Source organism: Muntiacus reevesi, chromosome 12, assembly GCF_963930625.1.
Source record: "Muntiacus reevesi chromosome 12, mMunRee1.1, whole genome shotgun sequence".
Classification (NCBI taxonomy): domain Eukaryota; kingdom Metazoa; phylum Chordata; class Mammalia; order Artiodactyla; family Cervidae; genus Muntiacus; species Muntiacus reevesi.
The window spans coordinates 67,525,880-67,549,967 of NC_089260.1; the positions used below are offsets into that span (position 1 = coordinate 67,525,880).

Consider the following 24,088-nt stretch of genomic DNA (forward strand, 5'->3'; position numbering starts at 1 on the left):
ACATGGGACTCTCCAGGCAAGAATACAGGAGTGGGTTGCCATTTCCTTCTCCAGGGGATCTTCCCAACCCAGGGATTGAACCCGCTTCTCCTACACTGACAGGTGGATTCTTTACCACTGAGCCACCTGGGAAGCTGGGGTCAGGTATCACTGGCCACACTTCGCAGCTAGGAAAGTGGAGCTGGAGTGATAAAGGTTAGGTAGCTGAGAGGGGCTCGACTGGACCACGATGCAGGTCTCTGGGGCTGGCAAGGGCTCGGCCTGTCCTAAAAGCCAGGCCAGCATTTTCTGGGCTCAGCACACATTGATGCAAACGGCAACAACGCTCCGTACTAGGAAGTGTAACTTTCCTCTTGGAAATAGATGGAGAGTAGATAACAGACAATGGTGAGATTCTCCGGCGGCTCGTCTTTAGTGCCACCTAGGGACTTCTCGAGGTAGCGCATCTGAAAGGCCATTCAATGGGTTCCAAACCCTGCCTGGAAACACAGACGGCCAATGGGGCCATGTCTCTGGGCAGAGCGCTCTGTGTACGTGATTTTAGGGGAGAGCAAACCAGAGCAGTCCTGCAACCAACCACAAACCAAGCAAAATCAAGCTTTCTGAATCATCATGTTAAAAATGTAGGGGTTCATGTTCCCTTCATCACGTCATCAGGCTGCCTTGCCTCACTTTCTTCACATCAGCTGCCGCAGTCTCTAATTATTCCTTTTCTGCTTACTTGTCACGGCTTCCTTCCCCACCACGCTGCAGGTTCTATCGAGGTCAGGCTTTTCTCTGACCTGGTAAGCTGAATTTAATAATGCAGTGTCGAATAAATGGATGAATAAACTGCTACTTCTCTTGTTTTAAGGCTAGTGATCCTTAAGGAAGATAGAATGTCTCACTTAGGGAGACAGAGCAGAAACCAGGGAGAGAGGGGACCTAGTGAGGGTGGCTAGAAGTTCGAAAAGAAACATTCAATACTGTAATCTACCTTCACAGAAAACACACACACCCAGATCCACCTACCGTTCTGGTACAGAAGCCACAGAAACGAAGGTGCCACTGAATCTTCCTAACTGGTAGGTTATGAGTTAAAAAAGGATGAAAAACACTATATCAGACCCCAGGGAAGCAGACAAAAATTTTTCAAGTTGTAAAGAGCTCAAAACATTTCCAAAATGAGTAACTCGTCTTTAGGCACTGAAAACAATGTTTTAAGTGAAATAAACCTGAGGACTGGCTCAGTCAGGAAAGAAGCAATTCCCGCAGGGTAAAGAAAGCTAAACAGGGACTTCCCCTGGTGGTCTAGCGGCTAAGACTCCACACTCCCAAAGCAGCAGGCCTGGGTTCGATCCCTGATCAGGGAACTAGACCCCACATGCCACAACTAAGCCTGGTACAGCCAAATAAATAAATAAAATATATATTAAAAAAAAAAAAAAAAAAGAAAGCTGAAACAAAAGAGAACAGGAAAGAGTAGACACAGCATCAAACATACTCAAAAGGGAGGCAAGATTAACAGGTGGGGAGGGGAGAGACTTGGGCAGCCAGGTTCCTCCCCTGAACACTGCCGCGGCATGTGGGAATAGGCAGAAAACACCCTAAACCACAGGGCCCACTAACATCATCTATTATGTCAAAATTATCCGCCAACACTTTTCTTAAAAATATGGGTCTAGACTTACAAAGTTGCTATAAATAACGCTGAGGTTACATTAATAGAAAGGCTTTCACGAGGAGGCAGGGTGTAGCGCAGCTCTTGCTGGGGGTCCGCGTGGCTGGGCTGTGGTTCTGCGTCGCCAGCGGCCTCTTGGGTCTCTTGTCTGTTGGACACTCTTCCTGTGCCTTCAACTTGAGCGGCCCGCCTGGACACGCCCTGAGCTGTGCTGCCGAGAGCTTCTCCCGGTCATCAGCTCGGGGAGGCCCCTCACGGAGGCCGACACGTGGCCAGGGCTTGGGAAGCTCACCAGCCTGGCGATGCTGTACCTCTCAGGAGCCAGGGCGCCCCCTGCGGTCCCTCCACCTCAGCGTCTGTCAAGGGCCAGCTCCAGTGTGACCTTATCCAGAAGCCTGCTCTAACCCTCCCGTGCCCTGAAGCAACTGCGGCAATGAATATTTCTGCACACACAGGCTGATTGGCACTGCACACTCTCTACCCAGCATCAGACCCACACTGTCTCGTCCCCAGGCTGGAAGCCTCCTCAGGGCAGAGGTCACCCTGTCCTCCCCTCTCTCAGTGCCCGGCACGTTCTGGGCACAGCCTACGGACAAAAATCACGGTATAAGTCGGGAGGATTCTTCTTCAGAGTCCTTGTATCTTTGAAAAGAAAGTGAAAGTCACTCAGTTGTGTCTGACTCCTCGTGACCCCATGGACTATAGTCCATGGAATTTTCTAGGCCAGAATACTGGAGTGGGTAGCCCTTCCCTTCTCCAGGGGATGTTTCCAACCCAGGGATCGAACCCATGTCTCCTGCACTGTAGGCAGATTCTTTACCAACTGAGCTATCAGCGAAGCCCTTGTACGTTTGGTTCTTAATAAGACAGAGAACCCAGAGGCCCCCCATGCTAGGAGACCAAAGGTACACCTCTGAAATTTCAATTTAAAGAAAAACCTAGAAGGTGACTTTAAAAATTTACCTGACAGTTTTGGGCAGAAAACTGTCTATAAAAGTATCATATATATATTCTAACATGCCATATGTAAGTGTTAATGACAGGAGCTAATGACAGAGTTATACAGACAACTCTGGACAATGCGAATGAAAAATTTAGCATTTTCTTTTTTTAAAATTTAGCACTGTCTAATGGTTTTCACAGTATGGAGCTTCAAAGAGAGGACAGTTTACATCACTTAAAACGTAGATAAAGATGCACTATCTTTATTTAGAGAAGAACTGTCTGTGTACAAGGAAGAAGCTACAAACACCTCCTTGCTCAGAAGGGGAAACGGAGGCAGAGTGCGGTGGAGGGAGCGTGTGGAGAAACCATGGTGGGGTCCCAACACGGCGGTGAGACGCTGTGAAGGACCCAGCGTCACAGAACACACGAGAGCTGTTCACGTCTCCTTCAACCTCCTTCCGGGAATATTAAGAGGAAAGAGCCAAACTCAAGGGGCTCAGGGTTGGCTCTTTAACGCTTCCTCATGCATACTTCTATGCAAGACGCACGGCAAGGACTTCCTTTCCACGCCCTGGCAGTCAGGCGGCTGGGCTGGCCAGCCTGCGCCAGTGACCATGGCCCAGGGCGGGAGTGACAGAGGTGCTCTCGGCCAGCGCAAGGTGACGCATGTGATGCTTTAAAAAGGAGCGAGAGAGACTGAAAAGAAAACAGGCCAAAAACATCTCCCATCCCACAACACCCACCCCCAACCAAAACCTAGAAAATTCAACTGGAATGAAGGACAGTGGTCCCTAGGAAGTATTAAAATCAAGACATTCAAGTTGCTATCTTCGTATGAGATTAAAAAAAAAAAAATCCCAGGAAACTTAAGAGTCATCAGCATATGAATCATGTCCCTCTGGGGGAAAACATCTCCTAGGCTCCCTGACACACTCTGAGGGTGGTCAGCCACCTTCAGACCCCTGGTATAAGTCTCCTCCCTGGCCGGTCTCCTCCCTGGCCACCCCTCTCTGTTGCCACAGACCTCAAAAGAGAGTCAGAGAAATGGTGTATAAAAGGCTTAAACAACTGAGTGTGGGCATAAACATCCTGCAGGCCAACTGTCTATCACATTCAGCAGATCAACTGTCTGTCACGCCCCCAGGACATCTGGGTTAGTTTTCTGACTATCCCCTCCTTGCTCTGGCCACACACTTCTGGGATGTGCTTTCACTGATTCCACTGTTGTTTATTCACGCAATAAGCGCTGATGGAGCACACCTGTGCCGGGGATGCAGGGACAGCTCACTCACAGCATCCCTGCAGGAGCAGAGGGGGGAGTGGATGGGAGACTTCCTCCACCCTTTCTTCGAACCTGCAGCGGCACCCACAGCTGCCCCGATGGCCAGCTCACCCCTCTCTCATCCACTGGAGCCCGAGCTCCACCCTTTGCTACCTTCCCAGGACCCGGGACACTTGCAGAACTGAACATCTGCAGCAGGACCAAATAGGCTGTTGTACTACATACTGAAGGCCCACACTGTGCCAGTCACTTTGCGGATATGACTTCACGCTCTAAGCAAGGACCCCGCCAGACGCCCAATCCTGAGTTTTCAGACGAAGAGCCTGAAACTCGGCAAGGTGAGCTGAATGTGAGAAGGAGCAGGGCGGGACACGCTTAGCACTTGAGAACGCCATGCAAACACAATCACTTTCCTTCCCACACATAAGGGCACGTGAGCCAAGCTAACCGCAAGAAGTGGCTCCTGTTTCGAATCCTTTCTACAAGTCACGAGTGGGCCGGGCTTCTTGTCTCTCTCCAGCTCGGAATCTGATGTCCTGCTGTGAACGGCCTGGAAGAACACTCCTGATTTTAGCAGGGAGGGACGTCTATGTTCGAATACGGGATTTTTGGGGGGCAGGGGGTGAGCAGTCTATCCTCAGCTGACCACGGCTGCCATGGCAGTCTCTCAGCACTTGTTTCAGCAGCTGGATCATTAAGTCAGTCTGGTCTTTGTCTTCTGGGCCTTTGGTAAAGAGCTAATGAGAAATTTATTCAAGGCAGCAACAGATACATACTCTGGTGTTCAGTCAGTGTACTTAATGGGTTTCTGCGTCCCCTTGAGATAGAATTACAGGAAGGGGTACAGGGAGGTGAGGGGGGCCTCCTGGCTCCTAGGACTCTGTGTCATTTCCTCCTGTAGACCTCAAGATTCTCAATGACCTGGAGGCTCTGAGAGGCTATCATCACTTTTTTTTGTAAGCACAATTAGGTCCTCTTTAGGATGAAGAGAGGAACGCTGCTCTGAGCAGACTGCTACCCTGATGGGGAACACCATCACCCAGAGGTGAGCGGCAATACAGCCTTCTTACAGAGCACCTGCACCCCGACCTGGCAGTGATGTAAAAGGTACATTCCAGCATAACGCATGGGATGGGAAGGACCACGCCGGCGGGTGAATAGGCCTGTTGCTGCTCTGGTCACGGGTTATCTCTGATGGGCACCATTCGTGCCCGTCTTATTTTAACTTTCTCCGCTATTTTATAATCTCTGAGGCCATTTGGGGTCTAAGAACACTGCTCCCATTTATAACACTATTTCAATGGAGAATAAGCTCTGAAAAAACACTGTTTTGAATAAAGCTCACATTCCCCAGAAAAGAGCCCCAGTGTGACTCCAATAGGCGCGGCATTGTGCCCGGGGAGCCCCTGAACCTGCGTGACCACAAGCCAAACAGGCAGGATTCTGCACTTGGATTTACTGGCTGAGGCCAGACCTGGAGCGCCAGCTCTGGGCACCTCTCGGATTCCCCTGGGCAGCGCTCAGTCGCGTCCAACTCCTTGTGACCCCAGGGACTGTGGCCTGCCAGGCTCCTCGGTCCACGGGATTTCCCAGGCAAGAATACTGCAGTGTGCTGCTGTTTCCTTCTCCAGCGGATCTTCCTGATCCAGGGATCGACTCTGGGCCTCCTGCGCTGGCGGATGGATTCTCTTACCACTGAACCACCTGGGAAGCTCCCCACCACTCGGCAGGGTGACTCCTTAATGTTACCATTTCTGCTTCTCAACCTGTCCCCATGTAGGTGGGAATACATGGACTTTCTGGGCAGGATGTTCTACGGATTATAGAAATGGGGGGGGGGGGGTGGAATCTGCAGACTGTCACTCCCAGCACTCTGATAAGATCCTGCCCTGGTTGGCGTCTCACGGAAAAACCACTCCTCATCAGAGAGCACGGGAATGTGGGCTGGGGTCACACAGCACCTGGGGGAGGATCCCAGCCACCGAGAACCTCAGGGCAGTGACTCAGCCTCCCTGAACCATGGGTCCCATCTGCCTGGTGCCACCAGCTGTCCTACATACCTCATTCTGTGAGCGTGGAAAAAGAGGTTCTGGGTTTAGGGTCACTCATAAGGCAAGAGCTTCGTAACTATTAACTATCACTGTTATTACATTTTAGTGTCGAGGAAAGAAACTTCGCAAAGTAGAATGGAAATACCACCCCATATTACACAGCAAAGAGCACTGGTTTTGGAGCCACGTGACCCTGGATGGACCCTCAACTCCACCATTTACCGGCTGCACGACCTTGGGTAAGTCACTCTACCTCAGTTTCCTCATCTGTACAATGGGCACAGAAGCACACACCTCACGGGAAGTTGTGAGATTCACTTAAGACAAGGCACGAGGTGTGCCAGTAATGCTATTTCTCGGCTGTAACGCAGCAGACGGCAGGGTCCCTGTTTCAAACCACCCTGATGTCACAGCCCTGCTGTTCACACTCACCCCAAGATTCTGACCTCAAAGCCGGGTGGGTTCCCAGCTCTGAGGATGGAGTCACGAGGCCCTTCCCAAGGCTCGTACCTTTTGTGGCGTTTCTGGGAGGCAGCGGGGGCGCCTCTGCGATGGGTGACGTGGGTGAGTCTGTGCTTGCGGAGAAGATCTGGTTGGTGAAGGCGCCGTAGGAGAGTCGCTGCTTGTCCCTCGGCGTGCCAAAGCCTGGCAGTGAGAGCTTGTCCTGCGGGGAGATGCTGGACGAGTGGCAGAAGCTCTGGGGTCGGGGGGAGCGCTCCTTCTTGATGGGGCTCGGCTGGCAAGCGAAACAACAGTGCGGGGGGTCAGCCGGTAATCAAGGTGTCCAGGGGACGTGGGCAGGGCAGGCTCAGGAGGGGATGGGGTTCCCGTGGCTCTGCCCATCGGGAATCAGTCACACGAAAACTTAAAGAGTCGTGACACAGCACAAGGAAGACATCTAGAGAGTTCACGTCTGACTCCTGTCATCACCAGGGTCCCCCTAGGGACATGCCTGTGAGGGCTCACAGTATTCAGAAGCGTAAGGTTATAGATTTAATCTTTTTTTTTTTTAATTTTTAATTTGCATTGGGGGTATACCCGATTAACAACCTTGGGATAGTTTCGGGAAAAGAGTAGAGGGACTCACATATATACATGTATCCATATCCACACACATACACGTATCCGCTCTCCCCAAACTCCCCTACCATCCAGGCTGTCACGTAAGCCTGAGCAGAGCTCCCCCCGCTCTGCAGCAGGTCCTTGCTGGTGATCCATTTTAAATACAGCAGTCTGTGCGTGTCCATTCCAAACTCGCTAACTGTCCCTTCCCCCATCCCTCCTTTCTGTTAACAACCGCAAATTCGCTAAGTCTCACAGATTAAACCTTATCCACAGATACCTCCCCTGTGCAGGACAGTTCCCCAGCGTCTGGACAGTGAGTCCTGTCTGTAATCTACGCTAACTGTTCGTTCCCACTCAGCCCTTTGATGTCCACGCTCTCCACCACCCTCCCCCTTCTCATTCTGCATCCTCTTGGGAGGGAACCTCACCCATGCCTGTGGCTGTAACTGCCAGCTAACATTGATTAACATCAATTAAAACAATTGATGCTTTTGAACTGTGGTATTGGAGAAGACTCTTGAGAGTCCCTTGGACTGCAAGGAGATCAAACGAGTCAATCCTAAAGGAAATCAACCCTGAATATTCATTGGAAGGACTGATGCTGAAGCTCCAATACTTTGGCCACCTGATGCAATGAGCAGACTCATTAGAAAAGACTCTGATGCTGGGAAAGATTGAGGGCAGGAGAAGAAGGGATGCAACAGAGGATGAGAGAGTTGGATGGCATCACTGACTTGGTGGATATGAGTTTGAGCAAGCTCCAGGAGATGGTGAAGGACAGGGAAGCCTGGCGTGGTGCAGTCCACGGGGTCTCAAAGAGTCGAATACAACTGAGCAATTGAACGACATATGTTGATGACTCAGGCCTGCACACCTAAGCCCAACCTCTCGGATTCCAGACACTTCCAACCCCCAGTGACAGCAATGGCACCCATGCAACCTCCAGATTTAGAACTTCAGTGGCACAGAGAATCACCTGGTCCTGCACGGGTAAGTCAGATCATGAGACCAAAATCAACCTCACAGAAAATGGATCTTATCTGCACGGTGGAGAAAACCCGGGAGCAGCGCTAGAATTCCGAGGCATCATCTCCACTCACTTTGTCATCCAGGTCGTCATCACTTTCATCCATCTCCTCCTGTCGAAGATTCCACTCATATTCCACGTGGACATGTGGATTGAACTTTCCAGATTTAGCCTGGGAAAGCTGAAAGTGACAGCAGGCAGAACCGTTTCAATTTAAAGGTGAGACACCCTGACATTATATAAATGCCAAGTAGCTTCCACCTCATTCCTGGTTTCAGATTAATCACCAGTGGCTGCGATGCAGGCAAAACTCTGATTACACAAATGGGACAGACTGCCACAGGACAGACCTGAGAGGTATTGCCAAGAATTACAGGCAGAGCCTTTCTAATTTGGATGGCTTTTCTTAGAAATGAAAAGTTTTCTTAATATTATGAATATGCGTCCCAAGAATTTACAACTTTAAATTGTTGGAGGGCAAAACTGGAGTCAGAAAAGTTTGAGAGGTCTGCCTCTAAAGTCAGATGGCCCCAGTTCCACGCGGGGTACACTTTCTTAGTCATAAAACAGGGCAGGAGTGACTCAACTTCCTCAAAGGATTCTTACAAAAAATAAAGGACAACTGCTGGGCCTGGGCACTTGGCAGAAACTCCAGGGAGCGTCACTTATCCTCCCTGTCTCACCCTTCTCTGTGGCTAAGAGAATCATGCTCTATGCAAAGGCTCAGAGGTCTAAGCAAGAACTAGTGGGACGAGAGATGAGTGTGTGCATAGAAGGGGCAGGGCAGGGCACTGAACAAACTGGAAATCGTTACACTCTGAGCTTTACTTGCCGTATTTTTGGAACTGGCTTCCCAAATATTTCTATTTTTTTTAAAAAATTATCTTATTTCATTTTATTTTTGGGGACAGCCTGCATAATCTTAGTTCCCCAACCAGGGATTGCACCCAGGCCCCCTGCAGTGGAAGCTTGGCAACTTAACCGCTGGACTGCAAGGGAAGTTCTCAAATAATTATTTAGCTACAGAGAAAGACTAATGTCCTGGCAAATAAGAAAAAGCAGTACTCTGGGACATCCTTGTAGGTCCCCCCAAGAAACCCCAAAACAACAAAAATATCCCCAGCACCTCAATCCACAACTCTGGCTGGTAACAAAACCTCTCAGATGCCTTTTAGCTGCTACACTGTAACTGCACGGAAAAAACGTGGATGAAAAATTTATCACTTCACTGTTTTTTAAAATGTAGCCTTAGTGCTGGTCTGAATTTCTTTAGCCTGTGTCCTCCACCTCACCTCCTCCTCAAAAAGTCTGCTTCTCTCATCCCCAGTCCCCGTTTTTGAGAACACCTTTCTTAAGGCAGAGGGTCTAACCCGTTTCCCATTCGGCTTACCAGGTCTTCACACTGAGTGGCTTTCAGTCTCTTCGCTATGTCCAGGGCGGTCTCTCCAGCCTGATTAACTGAAACAGGGGGAATACATTTGCACGATTATCTAAGATGCATCTTGAAAAGGCAAAGAACAAGACCAAGTGTACAACGGAATGGGTGTGTCTCAGTGTCAGCAGACTGAATGCTCTTACAGTGGTTATTCTTTCTCCTCTTTTAAAAAAATGTGTTTTATTTTTTGGCTGCACTACACAGCATGTGGGATCTTAATTCCCAACCCAGGATGGAAATTTCACCCCCTGCATTGAAGCGTGGAGTCTTAGCCCCTGCATCCCCAGTGAAGCCCCTCACTGTGGCTGTGAAGAGACACTTGCCCATACTCACCGACGTCCACGGTGGGCTTGCTCCTGAGCAGCAGCTTCAAACACTCTGGCTTACTGTACATACTACAGTAGTGCAGGGCCGTGTTCCCCAGGGCCGTCTGCTTATCCAGGTTCCCACTGAGAAACGACAGCATTCGGAAAAAAATGACTTGCTCCGTAACTTAGAACAGATGAACCACTTTTACCCATGCTAACGACTGAGTCAAATTTGAGACCTACTTCTTAGAGGCAGGGAAGACGATGATGTTTCTAGCATGACACCTGAATTTATAAGCAGCGTAATGACAACAACAGCCAGCACTCTTGGAGTGCCTACTGTGTTTAGGACAGACACACTTTTCTTAAACATATTATTAGCTCACTTAATCTTCACAACCACCTTACGGGGTGGGTATATTATCAGCTTTATTTTTCAGACGAAAACAGTTACAGAGGATGAAGTCCTCGAGATTACCAAGACACAGATGACGGATGGAGTAGGGATCTGAACACAAGCAGTGTGTCTGGAGCCAACGGTATGAACCACTACGCTGAACCACCTCTACAGAAGAGGCTGGGAGTTACAATCTGCCTTGAAGAACGAAGACACTGTTCTTTGAATGTGGGTTCAAATCCCCTATTTTGATCACTCTCCTTTGAATGAGCTCCAATTCCTCTTCCTGATCTGATTATAGAACTACCGAAAAAAGAATTCAACAAGCACAAACATCCTGTGCTCAATACTGTTCTTATTATGTCCTAAATTTGAATTAGCAATTGAGTCAGCCACACATACTAAATTTATCAACAATGAAAACTCACAGGTGTTTTACTTGTGCTGTCAAGTCTCCTCTCTTTCAACCTCCCTTAAGTAGCAGGTTTTGGATACAGAGAAAAGATTTTACAGTTATCTAGGCCAAGGGTTGGCCAACTATAGGCCATGGGCCATATCTGGCCCTCTGCTTGTTTTTTAAATGAAGTTTTATTAGAACATGGCCATGCTCACTTGTTTATATACTGATCATGGCAGTTTTCACACTATGATGGCAACATTGAATGGCTGTGACAGACACCTCATGGCCTGCAAAGCCTATAATAGTATCTGGCTCTTTACAGAAAAAAATTGCCGAGTCCTGATCCAGGCTACCAAGAGGGCTGTTTGTGTCAACTCACAATGCACATTCAGAGAAAACTAAAACTGTACCAGTTTTGTACAAGGAAGTCCACCAAATGGAGAGATGTCTGGTCTGCAGTTCGGACTGCAAGATGAAGAGCTGTCTCTCCAAGCTCCTAAAAGGAAAGAACAAGTATAAATGGGGTGATCAGATGTCCTAGTTTGCCTAGACAGGCTTCATTTATGTCCAGTTGCCCCAAAGTAGTTACTAATAGCAGCCCCTTTCACTCTCAAATTGTTCTGATTTAGACATGGTCACTTAATGTGTCACCTCACTCTGTGCTGTTATGACATCCTCTTTTAAAGTGGCTTTCCACATCCCTCCTCATCCTGCTTTTGGGGAGGCTGTTACCTGTCCGGGTTCCAGCAGCGGTTCCATTAGCTCCACCCCCTCTGCATAGACTTGAATTAGTGCAAGTAAATCCCTGGATTTGATGGCCTCAAGCAATTCGTTCAGTTTAGCTGATGAAGATGAACAGGTCTTCCGTGAAAATCTATGATCTACATACTTTGCAGTGATATATTCCTTCCGTACGGTCCTAAAATAGACCAAAACAAAATGAACTGATATTTTTTTATTTTCCAAGAACTAAGAAAAGATTCAAATTTTTTCTGACAAACAGTTCCGCGAAGAGTTATTTCATTTAAGGCACACTTCTCTTCGACATTCCAGCTGACTAGGTTTAAATCAAGCTGACTGCGGCAGAGACAGAATGAAGAACCTGATGGGAAACTGAGGCTCCGCGCGGCTGTCGCTGCAGCGCCTCCCACAGGCCATGCGCAGAGCTCCAGGGGGACAGATAGTTCTTCCTGCTGTGAACAACATGCCCAGAGCCTGGGTGGGCCTGGTGCAGCATTTCTGCTTCTCATTGGCACCCATCCCTCCTCTGTTTCGGTTCAGATGGTTCTGAGCCTGCCTCCCCAGTTGCAGGGGTGAGTCTATGACCTAAGTGCCCATACGGCCACCTTTGGGGAAAGGCTGACGTTGACACTGGCTCAGAGGAAAGGAGAGACAAGAGTCAGGAGAGTGAGCTAGGGTCCAGGTGATGCTGTCTGACATCTTGGATACAGACATGCCTGAACTCACCTTTTGAATTTTCCTGTTATGTGAGCCCATTAATTAAAACACAATGAATGGATTTGGAGTTCCAGTCTTAGTCCTACAGCATACCAGCTACGTAACTTTGGTCAAACTACTTAATCTTCAGTTTTTGTTTATTTCATCTGAAAATGAGGGCAGTAACTCACTGGTATATTTTGAATTAAAGAACATACAGTACCTAACAGGTGCTTTCCGCTTTCCAAGAGGGCTCTAATTCATGGAGTCTGGCTCCCGAGTCTACGTGAGAGATTCAGAGAATCACGAGCTCTTATAAGGGGAAGGCAGGGCCAATGCTGCCTCTCATGTGAACAGTAGGAAACAAAAATCCATGCTCTTACAAAATTTATCCTAAAGTAACGCCTTCAAGGTTTGGGTCATGTAAACACTTAAAAAATGCTGGTGTGAGCAAGACTTGGCTGTATATGAGCTGCATTTACTGTTACCACATTTGTGAAGTAATCCCGGACTGTATTTGGTTGTGGTTGTCTTGTAATCAAACTAGCTTCTGAAAGCCCTGTTTCGCAGTGCAATTTGAGCTCATTAGTGTGGAAAAAAGACATGCAAGCAGTTTTTGTGGTAGGATGATGGTTGGACATCATTGTTAAACCACACGCCCCCCAGATTAGCGTAGGGTATTATACATGCCCCCAACATCCTTGACTTCTCTTCTCTGGCACTTAAACCACAGCTATGAGTAAACAATCTATTGTTTAACTTTCTGGTTAGTACCCAGGTGTCCCGAGGACGGGATTTATACCTAGTTTTGTGCTTTGCCAGATCCCCAGCATCTAACATAATACAAAGCACAGACTAAATATACAATATGCATTTGTCGAATTCAAAGAAAAGACAACTGCCAAAGGCCTTCTGGAAGATTGCATTTCACAATTTCAGACTGAAAAAGCATGTTCATCGAATGAGCACCATAATAATTTTAGTGCTTTGCAAATTTGGTGCCTGAATAACCACCCACCCGAGAAGGGCTGGCAAAACACTGAGGCTGGCGTCTGCTTCTCTGATCACTTGAGTCAGAATTAAATCTCTTTTCTCCTTCCTATTTATCCACAGGATTTAGAATTTTAAAGTTTAAAGTCAACATAAACCCTTTTGAATAAGTTTAAAGAGTCACATGACTCGACAATAATGTGTTTACTCAGGGGGTCTCATGTCTATGCCTGCCCCAGAGGAAGGACTTATTAGTTTCCTGGGTATTTGTCAGTGTTTCTTTAAGCAGATCCAAGTTAAAATAAATGTATATGTTTATGTGTGTTCTTCACTGTTCAAATCACTTTGGTGCCTAAGTCCAGACAGAATAGCAAGAGTTCAAAAGTAAGGGATTAATCAGGAGATGTCCCCAAAATTTGGTTCCCGAGTCTGGAGAGTGCTTCTGGGTTGGGGTTTAAGGTGTGCCTATATGCACTTGCTCCCATGCCTCTACCCTTCCCTGCTCCAAGGGCAGCATGCAGTGGTGGCTGCTCTGTACCCTGACGTTTTCACTTGACAGTCATTCTGGAGATCATCCCGGATCAGGACAGGAGAAGCTCCCTCATTCCTTTTTACATCTACAAGGGGTTCCGCTGTGTGGCCGCACTATGGACTCTGTCTGCTTGTTGTTCAGTCGTACCCGACTCTGTGCGGCCCCATGGACCGCAGCGTGGCAGGCTTCCCTGGCTGTCACTGCTGTGAAGGACACAGGGCACACACTGTGGCTGGAGTCGCTAAGTCGTGTCTGACTCTCTGCGATCCAGTGGACTGCAGCATGCCAGGCTTCCCTGTCCTTCACCATTTCCCGGAGCTTACTCAAATTCATGTCCATTGAGTCGGTGATGCCACCCAATCATCTCATTCTCTGTTGCCCCCTTCTGCCCTCACTCTTTCCCAGCATCAGGGTCTTTTCCGGTGAGTCAGCTCTTCCCATCAGGTGGTCACAGTATGGGAGCTCCAGCTTCAGCATCAGTCCTTTCCGTGAATATCCAGGGTTGATTTCCTTTAGGATGGACTGGTTGGATCTTCCTGCAGTCCAAGGGATTCTTAGGTAGACATCTGCTTTGCTCCTAATTTTTCTCTAATACAGAACAGGAACAGCTTCCCAGAAGGGCAGTTGCTGAGTCAGGGTAAATAAATCTATAATTATGATAAACATGTTTAATTTTCCCTTGTGGCTGGTTCCGTTTGTACTCCCACCAACAACACAGGAGCAGAGATGCCTGTTTTCCCACAGTCTGGCTGAGCAGGCTGTTAAGCACCTGGATTGTTGCCAATCTGATAGGAATCTCGCATTGCTTTGGTATGTCTCTTATTTACCACAACATGTGATGAGTAAGCATTAATTGTCCTTATGAAGATTTATCCTCCACAGAGCAGCCACAATTACTTAGGGAAAGGTGATGGCAAAAATAGTTGGTGCATTCCAGAAATGGGCTTCCCAGGTGGCTCAGTGGTAAAGAACCCGCCTGCCAATGCAGGAGACGTGGGTTCAATCCTGCGTTGGGAAGATTCCCCTGGAGGAGGAAATGGCAACCCACTCCAGTAGTCTTGCCTGGAGAATCCCATGGACAGAGGAGCCTGGCAGGCTATAGTCCATGGGGTCGCAAAGAGTCAGACACAATTGAAGCAACTGAACGATAATTTCAGAAATGCTTTGCTCTGCTTTTTCCTCATAATGAGGTTTCCTATGGTGGGGAAGAATGCCATAGCCATGAAGGAGTTTGGGGAAGGGTAGAAGAACAATTATAGAACAGTGAAGAATTCAGTATATTAGAAATACTTACATATCACTTGAAGGGGTGGGTTTTGGTGAGGGACTGGGTAAATTTGCTTCCATAATATCATTAAAACTATTGTTTCCTACATTCTTGGCCAGCTGTAACATAAACAAAACACAGCAGAGCGAATGCATTACTACTAGTTTAGGAGATTACTATTACTTGCTTTTGAGATTTCTGAATGTATTATTTTCCCTCAACTGATTCAGAATACAGACCATTCTTCCATCTGGTCAAGAGATAATTTCCTGAGCATATACTGCGTGCCGGACAGTGAGCTTCTCAGTGGAGTTCCGGAACACAGAGATGAGTAAACAGTGCTCCCCCTCATGGGAGATAACGGACTGGTGGAACCACGGATAAGAAAACCAATGATTTTCACAAACCCGATGTGATAAATGTTCGACTAGAATAGGATGTGGTCCTACACACACACACACAGTCTGAGATTAAACAGCAGGTTCCAGATATGAATCTCATATGAATGAGGTTAAAAGCTATTGCTTAAAGCAAAAACTTCTCAATTATCATCATGACTCATTTTTAGATAAAGCAGATTTACTCTTATTAGCCAGAGAAGAGTGTAGGATTCCTTTATATTTGGGGTACAAATTAAGATGCTACAGGTAATTAATGAAGAGGCCTCAGGAAAAATTTTGCTTCTAGGTTCAAGACCATTCCAAGAAAATTTGTCCTGAGGGGCTTCTGGTCATTCAGATAATTTAGGGATCGATGCAAAGAAACATTCACGCAGTCAGTCTCTTGGGCTTCCCTGGTTGCTCAGATGGTAAAGTCTGCCTGCAACGCAAGAGACCCAGGTTTGATCCCTGAGCCAGGAAGATCCCCTGGAGACGGGAATGCCTACCATTCCAGTATTCCTGCCTGGAGAATTCCCATGGACAGAGGAGTCTGATAGGCTACAGTCCATGGGGTCACAAAGAGGTGGACATGCATGACTAAGCAACTAACACTTTGACTTTTCACGACTCTTCCAAAAAAATGTGTTTTTCAGGACAAATTTGGTCATTTGGTCACTCGGATCCTGGGAATCAATGAGAAGAAACATCCACGCGATCAGGTCTCTGGGGTTTACCGTATTTAAGTGTTTAGGATTTGGACTCGTCCTATTTCAAACTGTCAAACTGGGTTTCATTCACCCAAGTCAAGGAGAGGGACTGACACCACCTTCATATTAAAGAATGTTGCAGGTATTAGGTCTGAGTCTCTTCTCTAAAATGCTGAAGTGAATAGGGAGTCATGTATAAGTACCATATTTTCTAAATCAAGGGGCTCATGCAACACAAGACAGACCATCACTGCTTAATGAATGCTTAGACTTCAGGTTTTCTGGGCCCCAGGCTCCCTCAGGTTCTGCTCAAGAGTCTCTCCTGTCCGAGGAGAAGAGGCCCTGTTTCACTTCAAACCCTCGCAACCTTAGTATAAAGATCCTCTCATAGGCACCAGGTTCCAATTAGGCAAGATGGGGCTAATGACCATAAGGCATTATAGGAGACGCTGAATGCACCTCCCCCTATTATTTGGTGAACTGTGGGACCAATTTAACTTGGACCTGATGAGGGTGTCCTTTCTGTACCACAAAGCTGAGCACCACAACTGCACACAATTTTTTTCTGACGACCTGAAGAAGTTATGGGTTAAGGAGTGGTTGGTTTATGACAGTGGCTAATAGGCCACTCCTAATTCATGTGTACTTTTACAAACAGAAAAAAAAGAGAGAAAAACTCTTAGCCATTATTTTTTTAAAATGCAAGCCACTAAATAAACTGAACACATGAGTTTGACATCTAACTCCCTTTACTGTTATGATAGTGCATCATATAAATACTAATTCTAAAAGAAAAAAAAAAAAGCAACTTTGAAACAGGCTATCCCGGAAGAAAAGAGCTGGTTTTTGTCAAGCAAATTATAGAAATGCATGATTCGCCAGTTCTTCAGGAAACAGAAACAGTCAATGTTACATACCTCAAAATTTACATTTTAAATATCTATGCAAAAGAAAAAAGAAAAAAAAAAAGTCTATGCAAACTCACTGAACTCAGGAATTAGAATTCTTTGTACTCAGCAGAAACCAAAACACCCCAAAGCAAAATAATGTATTCATGACAGGTCGCTACTTACCAAGAGTTCAGAAGTTCCTAATTTGTCTAGTTCCAAAGACTGGATGCGAGAAATATGAACCCCCATTTCTCTATGGATGCCGGAACATTCTATACAGGTCAAGATACCTAAGTTGGTGGACAGCCAGGTGGGTTCTGTGGAAGGGATTTTGAAGACATGACATCTAATTTTAGTGCGCCAGTTACAGAGGAAGCTACAGCAGTAGTCAAGTTTTTAAAATTTATAAGGGAAAGATTTAGATGGAAGGTAGCAGCTATTTTTAAAACTAACAGCTTGTCAGAGAGCAAATTTTTCTTAAGACAAATCTGAAAAATATCTCTTCAGTACTGAGCTGAAAACAAAATTCAGTGCTTTGTTTTTGTGAAAATGTGAGGCCTATGAAACACCCTGATAAAGGACTTCTCAGTACAGCTCACAAGGGGCTGGGTTCTACGGCCATCGTTAACCTTCACACTTGGTTAACTCGCCGTGACCTGTTACCCTGGGTATGGCTTCTTCGCAAGCACCTCTTGGTATAAGACAGCTTCTCCTGCAACCCCCAAGTATCCTAGAACAGTGGAGCGAATATTTCTGTGACCCAAATCTTCAGGGTTCTCTGTCTGTGGCAGCTTCTATTTACTGCTCCTCTGCCGTCCTGACACTGTGCGAGGCAGTGTCACACACGTGCACGCAAGTAGAAAACCTGAGGCCTGCCTCTGAGGGGCTTGCGGCCTGTTGTATAGAAGAGCCCATGTGCACTAGTAGAACGATCTAAAAAGTCTGCCATAATGCTTAAGAATGGGTTTGCAGGCTGATGTTCTGAGCCCTACCAGATGTGTGACTTCAGGCGAGTCACTCAAGTTCTCCAGTCCCTCAGTTTTGTCATCTGTGAAATGGGGATAACATCATTATCTGCTCAGAGACCTCCTGTGAGGACTGAATAAGAAGAGACCAGCAAAACAACTGCCACAATCCTTACTATAATGTAAGCACTGGATAAATGTTAGCTAATGTCAATATGCTTTCCAGGTGTCGCTAGTGGTAAAGAACCCACCTACCAATGCAGGAGATATAAGAGATGTGAGTTTGATCACTGGGTCAGGAAGATCCCTGGAGGAGGACATGGCAACCCACTCCAGTATTCTTGCCTGGAGAATCCCATGGACAAGAAGCTTGGTGGGCTACAGTTCACAGGGTCGCAAAGAGTTGGATACGACTGAGAAACTAAGCATGCATGCAGGGTCAATATGGAAACAACGCAGATGCCATCTGAGCACAGAAATCTGGAGGAAGGTGATACCCATGTGATAGAAGGTTGGGGAGGTTTTATGGAACAGAAAGGAAGGAAAAAAAGGCATCATGTGACAGCCGATTTCAGAGACACCATTCCATTGCATCCTTGTAACAGCTGAAGTTCGTTATCCTACTTTTCAGATGAGGAAACTGCAGATCAGACTAGTTGGGGACCTGGCAGGAGGTGGTCTAGACTCTGAGGAGCGGGCTGGTGATTTGAACCCAGGGTGACGGACTTCACATCCAGTGGTCTCCCCTTTCTGTCCGTGACGCTTATCCAACTGGACCTTCCAGGACAGGGGGCATTTTGGCAGGTGCTATTTAAGGAGAACAGGGTGGTGGTGGTGGGGGGAATGTCCCAGATGGAGCAAACAGCATGGGTGACCACACTCGGAGGTGGGAACCACTCGAGTTGGGAATATGTGCTGGGCATATATCTGTCCGTAAAGAGACAAGGCGTTCAAACGGCTCGCTCACTCATACCCCGAGCAAGAATACCTGAAGAGCCGCAGTCGCAGCAGACGTCGTTGCCCGGGAGCCGCTGCACATCCTCGATGATGGCTTTTGTCAGGTCCTCCAGGCTGTTCTCCCCTGTGCTCTGCTCCCCCCGGAAGGCCATGGTGAGTGCCTCCTCTTTGCTGTTCGTCAGCACCGAGATCCACCTGCCGTCAGAAGCAGGAGGGGGGAGACGTAAGCGCCTGGCTGGCCACTACATTCTCCTTCCCCTGCAAAACACACTTGTATTTTCATCTAGAACTTGTAAAAGATAGCCCCTCGAGCAGTAACAGAAGGGAAAAAGAAAGAAATTAAACCTGGAAAAAAAAAGTCAGAGATTGGAAAACAACACACAGGAGAAGAGGGCGCAAGGCGAGATGAGATGGTGAACATCAGTGACCACGGGCTTGTGTGACACACACGTGTGTGTGCTCAGTCAGGTCTGGCTCTCTGAGACCCCGTGGTCGGTAGCCCACCAGGCTCCTCTGTCCATGGGATTTCCCAGGCAAGGATACTGGAGTGGGCTGCCATTTCCTTCTCCAGGGGATCTTCCTGAGGCATCTCTTGTACTTCCTGTGTTGACAGGCAGATTCTGTACCACTAACACCACCTGGGAAGCCCAGGAGATACCTGTATTTACCTGCAGCCAGAATAAAGGGAGGAAGAGGACTCAGCGTGGGATCAACCCAGTGAAAGGATGAGAAAGAACAGGTGAGAAGGGAACAGGAGGCAGGAAGGAGGGCTTAGCAAAGGCATTGTTTTCTGGAAGCCCGTATCAGCGGGGGCACTTAAAAATGAAAATGAAGGGATAGTTCATTTTCCATGAAAATTTATGCTTACAAAAAAGGTACATTAACATGGAAACATGCTGATGTTTGTTATATGAAATGAAAAGTGCAAGCTATTAAAATATACATACAGCACAACCATAACATGGACCCAACAAAATAACTCTTCGCTACCAGTCTATGCATAAAACAGCCTAAATACACAACAACAGAGGTTCATTAGCAGAGTATGAAATAACCACAAAGTGGACTAGTTACTCAAGTACTGAACTTTAAGTTCCCAACTAATTTTTGGATGACACTGGGGAAATGCTTGCAATATAATGCTTTGTGAAATAAACAGGAAAAAAAACTTATATAATCTCAAATTTAAATGTATTCATGATTTATTTATTTTGTGGGGAAAAGGCAAGAAAAAAATTCACCAAAATGTTAATACTGGATGCCTCTTGAGTGATTTTCTGTAGGAAAAAAACAGATGGAATGCCTTCACTCTGTACTTTTCAGTGATTGTCCAAATCTATAATGAGTTGTATTTCTTTCAGGAATGAGAGGGGAAAAAGCCAATTAAATTTTTTTTTGGAAGAAAATGAAAACCATTTCTAAACCACAGCCACTTATTGCACAGACAGCTAATAACCACTCTCAATAAATACAGAGATCCAGAACTATGTCTTGAAGGATGTGTGCACTTGAAACAAAGCCTGTCTACAAGAGGTTTGGAATAAGCAACAGAGCAGTGAGAATGAAAAACCAAAGCAACTGGTGTAGGTGAACTGCAAGTTACAACTTTGACTCTAGGTGGTGCTGACCCTCACCATGTCCTGAGAAACAGGATTCTGTAGCTCAGCTTCTCCTCTGGGATGCAGAAAACCCAACTGTTCAGACAAAACCAACAGTCCAGGGATGGGGTAGGCAATTACTACCTTGTAAATTAAAAAATACTTTTTCCATCATGTAGAAAGTGAGAAACTAGAAATTATTCTGTTAAAAACAATGTAAGGATCTAGGTTCCACAGGGCAGGTGAGAAACTAGAAATTATTCTGTTAAAAACAATGTAAGGATCTAGGTTCCATAGGGCAGGTCACTGTGCATTTTATTAGCAGTAGTGTTGATAATGCCAGAGTTTTCACTTGACTGCAGTCCCTGTATTCCTTTCCTTAGTCATTTTGATATTTTGGCTATCTGATATTACCAGTATCAACTATGTGCCAAGTACTTATAATTTTTGAAATATAATCCTCCAAATAAGCCTCTGAGTTAGGGTTGACAATGCTTTAAAGAGACAGAGGCCTAGAGAGATTCAGTGACTTGCCCAGAGCCCTATAGTGGGACTGACGTCAGACTGGGATGAGAAAACAGCTCTGTTGACCCCCTTTTTTCAGAGTTCCTCCTGTTATGCCACATTTGCCTCTTTACTTGAGAACTCAGGACAAATTAAAGAAATAAAAGAGTTTGTCATGATGATCCAAAAATATACATTTAACGGACAATTCATTTTCTGGAAGAATAATGCAAATGTGGTAGAATAGCTACATTTCAAAAGGGTTGAGAATCAAAGCAACTATTTCTGAAAATTCTTTAAAAACCTTAAAAATTGTTTTAAGGTAACAGGCACATAAAAAAAGTATTAAGAAATAAAATAGTGCATAATTGTGTTTTAATACTTTAAAAGCCACTTTGAGCTTATAGGAGTAAAAAAAAAAATTGGCACTGTATGAGAGGCTTTAGGAAAATGGCAACCCAGTGTTCTTGCCTGGGAAATCCCATGGACAGAGGAGCCTGGTGGGCTACCGTTCATGGGGTCGCAATGCGTCGGACACGACTTCGTGACCAAACCACCACCACCATCGCACGTTTCATCTCAAGTCTCAAAATTCTGCAAGCAAGGCCTGTAACCCTCTCACGGAAAAGGCTGAGGTGGGATGGCCTTACCAAGGTCCAAAAGCCACTGACAGGCAGGTTGTGGACTAGAAGTCAAGTCTGCCTGACCTCAAACACTCAGCTGCTCTTCAGCTGTGCCTGCCTCCTTCCTTGGTGGGCCGAGAAAGGATTTCTCTGTTCAATTCACTGGACGCTTTCACATGAGACAACAGCTCAATGAGGCAGCGAAACTTACTCTGTGTGACTTGGAGAAAAATGAACATCTCTCCTTGAAGGATGCCAGAATCTCCTCCATCAAAATCAAGTCTCCCATCACCACCGCCGGCACCCAGAGAGAATCCCAAAGGGAGCCACTCCCCCAAACATGAATTACTCCAGTGCTGAGTAAAGCCCTCCCAAGTGCAGATGGCGGGATTAGAAATGAAGGCGCAGTCCTTGTCCTCAGAAGCTCCAGGTCTCCAGAGGGCTCGGACTGAGGCAAGGGACCCAGAGGGGTGTGAAGAGGTCTTTGGGGAGGGAGCAAAACCCCTTGGGCGGCGAGGCTTGAGCAGAACCTGGAAGGGGGCACCTGAGTTGACTGAGCATCCCAGACTAAAAGAAGAGACCCATGGGAAAGCCCAGGGCTGACAGCTAAGCAGGGGAAACCCACCAGGACTGGTTCTTAGTAATAAAAAGAAAACTTTTAAGTATACTATACAGGAGAGAGAGGTGCTTTTTTCAGTTTAAGGCATTGTGCCATAATTTCAAAACTACTTACGCTACATAATCCTGCTCATCTTCTGCCTGAAAGTGATATGTCCTGTTATCTGAAATACAAAAAATAGAAAAAAAAGAAAAATCTTAGAAAGCAGAATGCTTCAGGTATCAATACAGATTTTAAAAGTTCCTGGAGAGAACAGATTAAAAGTAGGATTCTGATATTATTATTTTTGCACCCTTCTCTTTTAGCAATTACACGATTCACTTTGTCAATACTGCTTTTCTGAAGAGAAATAGGAATACAACAAGATAACTGCAAACACCTCGCCAACGCCTAAGCATTTCTTTTGAAAAACAAGTGGGAAGGGGGACAGGTCCTACTTGGTGAAGTAGATCCTTTTTTTTTTTTGGCTGTGCCACCTGGCATGTGGGATCTTAGTTCCCCTACCTGGGATCAAACCCACACCCCCTGCATTGGACGTGTGGAGTCTTAACCACTGGACTTCTGGGGAAGTCCCTCAAGTAGACCTTAGTGAGAAATTGGAGAGTGCTAGCTGCCATAGTATTAATATTTCACTTTCCTTTTCCAATTTGCCTTTCACTGGTTTTTCTTTTTAAAGAATTTCTTTTTGTAAGGATTCATAAATCACAGGGCAGCCCTGACAATCAGACAAGTCCTGCCCGAGGTTGCTCTCTGGCTAAATCAGGCTTCATGAAGGGAGGGTTCAAGCCCTGCGGGAGGGTCATCCTCCAAGGTGTGACCCACATAAGGAGCGGGGAGGCTGGACCTGGGCAGTGTGGGCAGGTGTGCATGAAGGAAACTCTTCCTTAGAATGTGGGATTTACTCGGATGCTTCCAGACACTGAGGTCCAACTACCACTGTCTTACCCGCCTCACTTTCTAGACAGTCACTCACTCCAGGCCCAGGCCAGGCCCACTCCTGCTCCAGGCCAGGCCCGCCCCGCCCCCTGCGAGAAGAGGTGGTGTGTGTGCCCGAGGACACAGCACAGGTGCTGGGACCCAAGCGCCCCGGCTGAACCCCTGCTTTACTGCTGAGACTTTATGTTAAGTCACTGGACCTTCCCGAGTCTCAGTTTTTCCTTCTGTGAAATAGGAAAATGACAAGGCTTTTGGGAGGATTACCCATAATGGACATAAAGCACCTGGCACATCTGTGGTTGGAGTCACTAAGTCGTGTCTGACTCTGCGACCCCGTGGGCTGCAGCACGCCAGGCTTCCCTGTCCTTCACTATTTCCCAGAGCTTACTCAAACTCATGTCCATTGAGTCGGTGATGCCATCCAACCATCTCATTCTCTGTTGCCCCCTTCTCCTGCTCTCAGTCTTTCCCAGCATCAGGGTCTTTTCCAGTGAGTCAGCTCTTGGCATCAGGTGGCCAAAGTACTGGAGTACCAATGGGACCCATGAAAGAGGAAAACTATCTCCCCTCACTCTTAAGACTATGAGGACACAGGTTATCAGTTGAAGGGGAGTTTGGGCCAAAAGCACGCTCTGATCCATGGAGGACAGTGACCAGAGTGCAGTCATTGATTTATGACATCAGAAGGCAAGTCTTGGAAGCAGGAAAATGACTTCTTCTTTCAGAGCTTGACTCTGCAGGGGTAAACTCTGGAGCTGGGCAGAGACAGTGGCATACCTCACTATCAAGTCCATGTCCGTGCTTCTGTTGTTTTTTTTTATTTTATTTTTTGTGGCGCTTTACAGCATGTGTGATCTTAGTTCCCCAACTAGGGATTGAACCTGCACCCTTGTAATTTGGAAGTGTAGAATCTTAACCGCTGAACCACCAGGGAAGTCCCTTGTCTGTGCTTCTTAACCACAGGTACACATCAGAGTCATCCAGGGACCTCTTAAAAGATACCTATGTTTGGGCATCACATCAAAGACTGATTCAGCACATGTGGGAGAGAAATGGGAATGTGCTCAGGGAAATCCCTCCCAGGAGATAAAGCTCCTGGTCAAGAACTGGCCC

At 46.7% G+C, this 24,088-nt stretch overlaps 1 protein-coding gene across 1 annotated transcript in view; it reads right to left on the reverse strand.

Annotated features, from left to right (window-relative positions):
* ASAP1 (ArfGAP with SH3 domain, ankyrin repeat and PH domain 1) overlaps nt 1-24,088 on the reverse strand; it is a 326,825-nt gene that overhangs the window by 25,082 nt on the left and 277,655 nt on the right. The window contains exons 15-24 of the mRNA XM_065902602.1: nt 22,154-22,202; nt 18,727-18,890; nt 16,957-17,090; nt 14,824-14,915; nt 11,303-11,489; nt 10,981-11,066; nt 9,799-9,914; nt 9,421-9,488; nt 8,104-8,211; nt 6,449-6,674 (exon numbers count right to left, since the gene is read on the reverse strand). Of these exons, the coding sequence (XP_065758674.1) occupies nt 6,449-6,674; nt 8,104-8,211; nt 9,421-9,488; nt 9,799-9,914; nt 10,981-11,066; nt 11,303-11,489; nt 14,824-14,915; nt 16,957-17,090; nt 18,727-18,890; nt 22,154-22,202 (1,230 nt within the window). The remainder of the gene's footprint in view (nt 1-6,448; nt 6,675-8,103; nt 8,212-9,420; nt 9,489-9,798; nt 9,915-10,980; nt 11,067-11,302; nt 11,490-14,823; nt 14,916-16,956; nt 17,091-18,726; nt 18,891-22,153; nt 22,203-24,088) is intronic.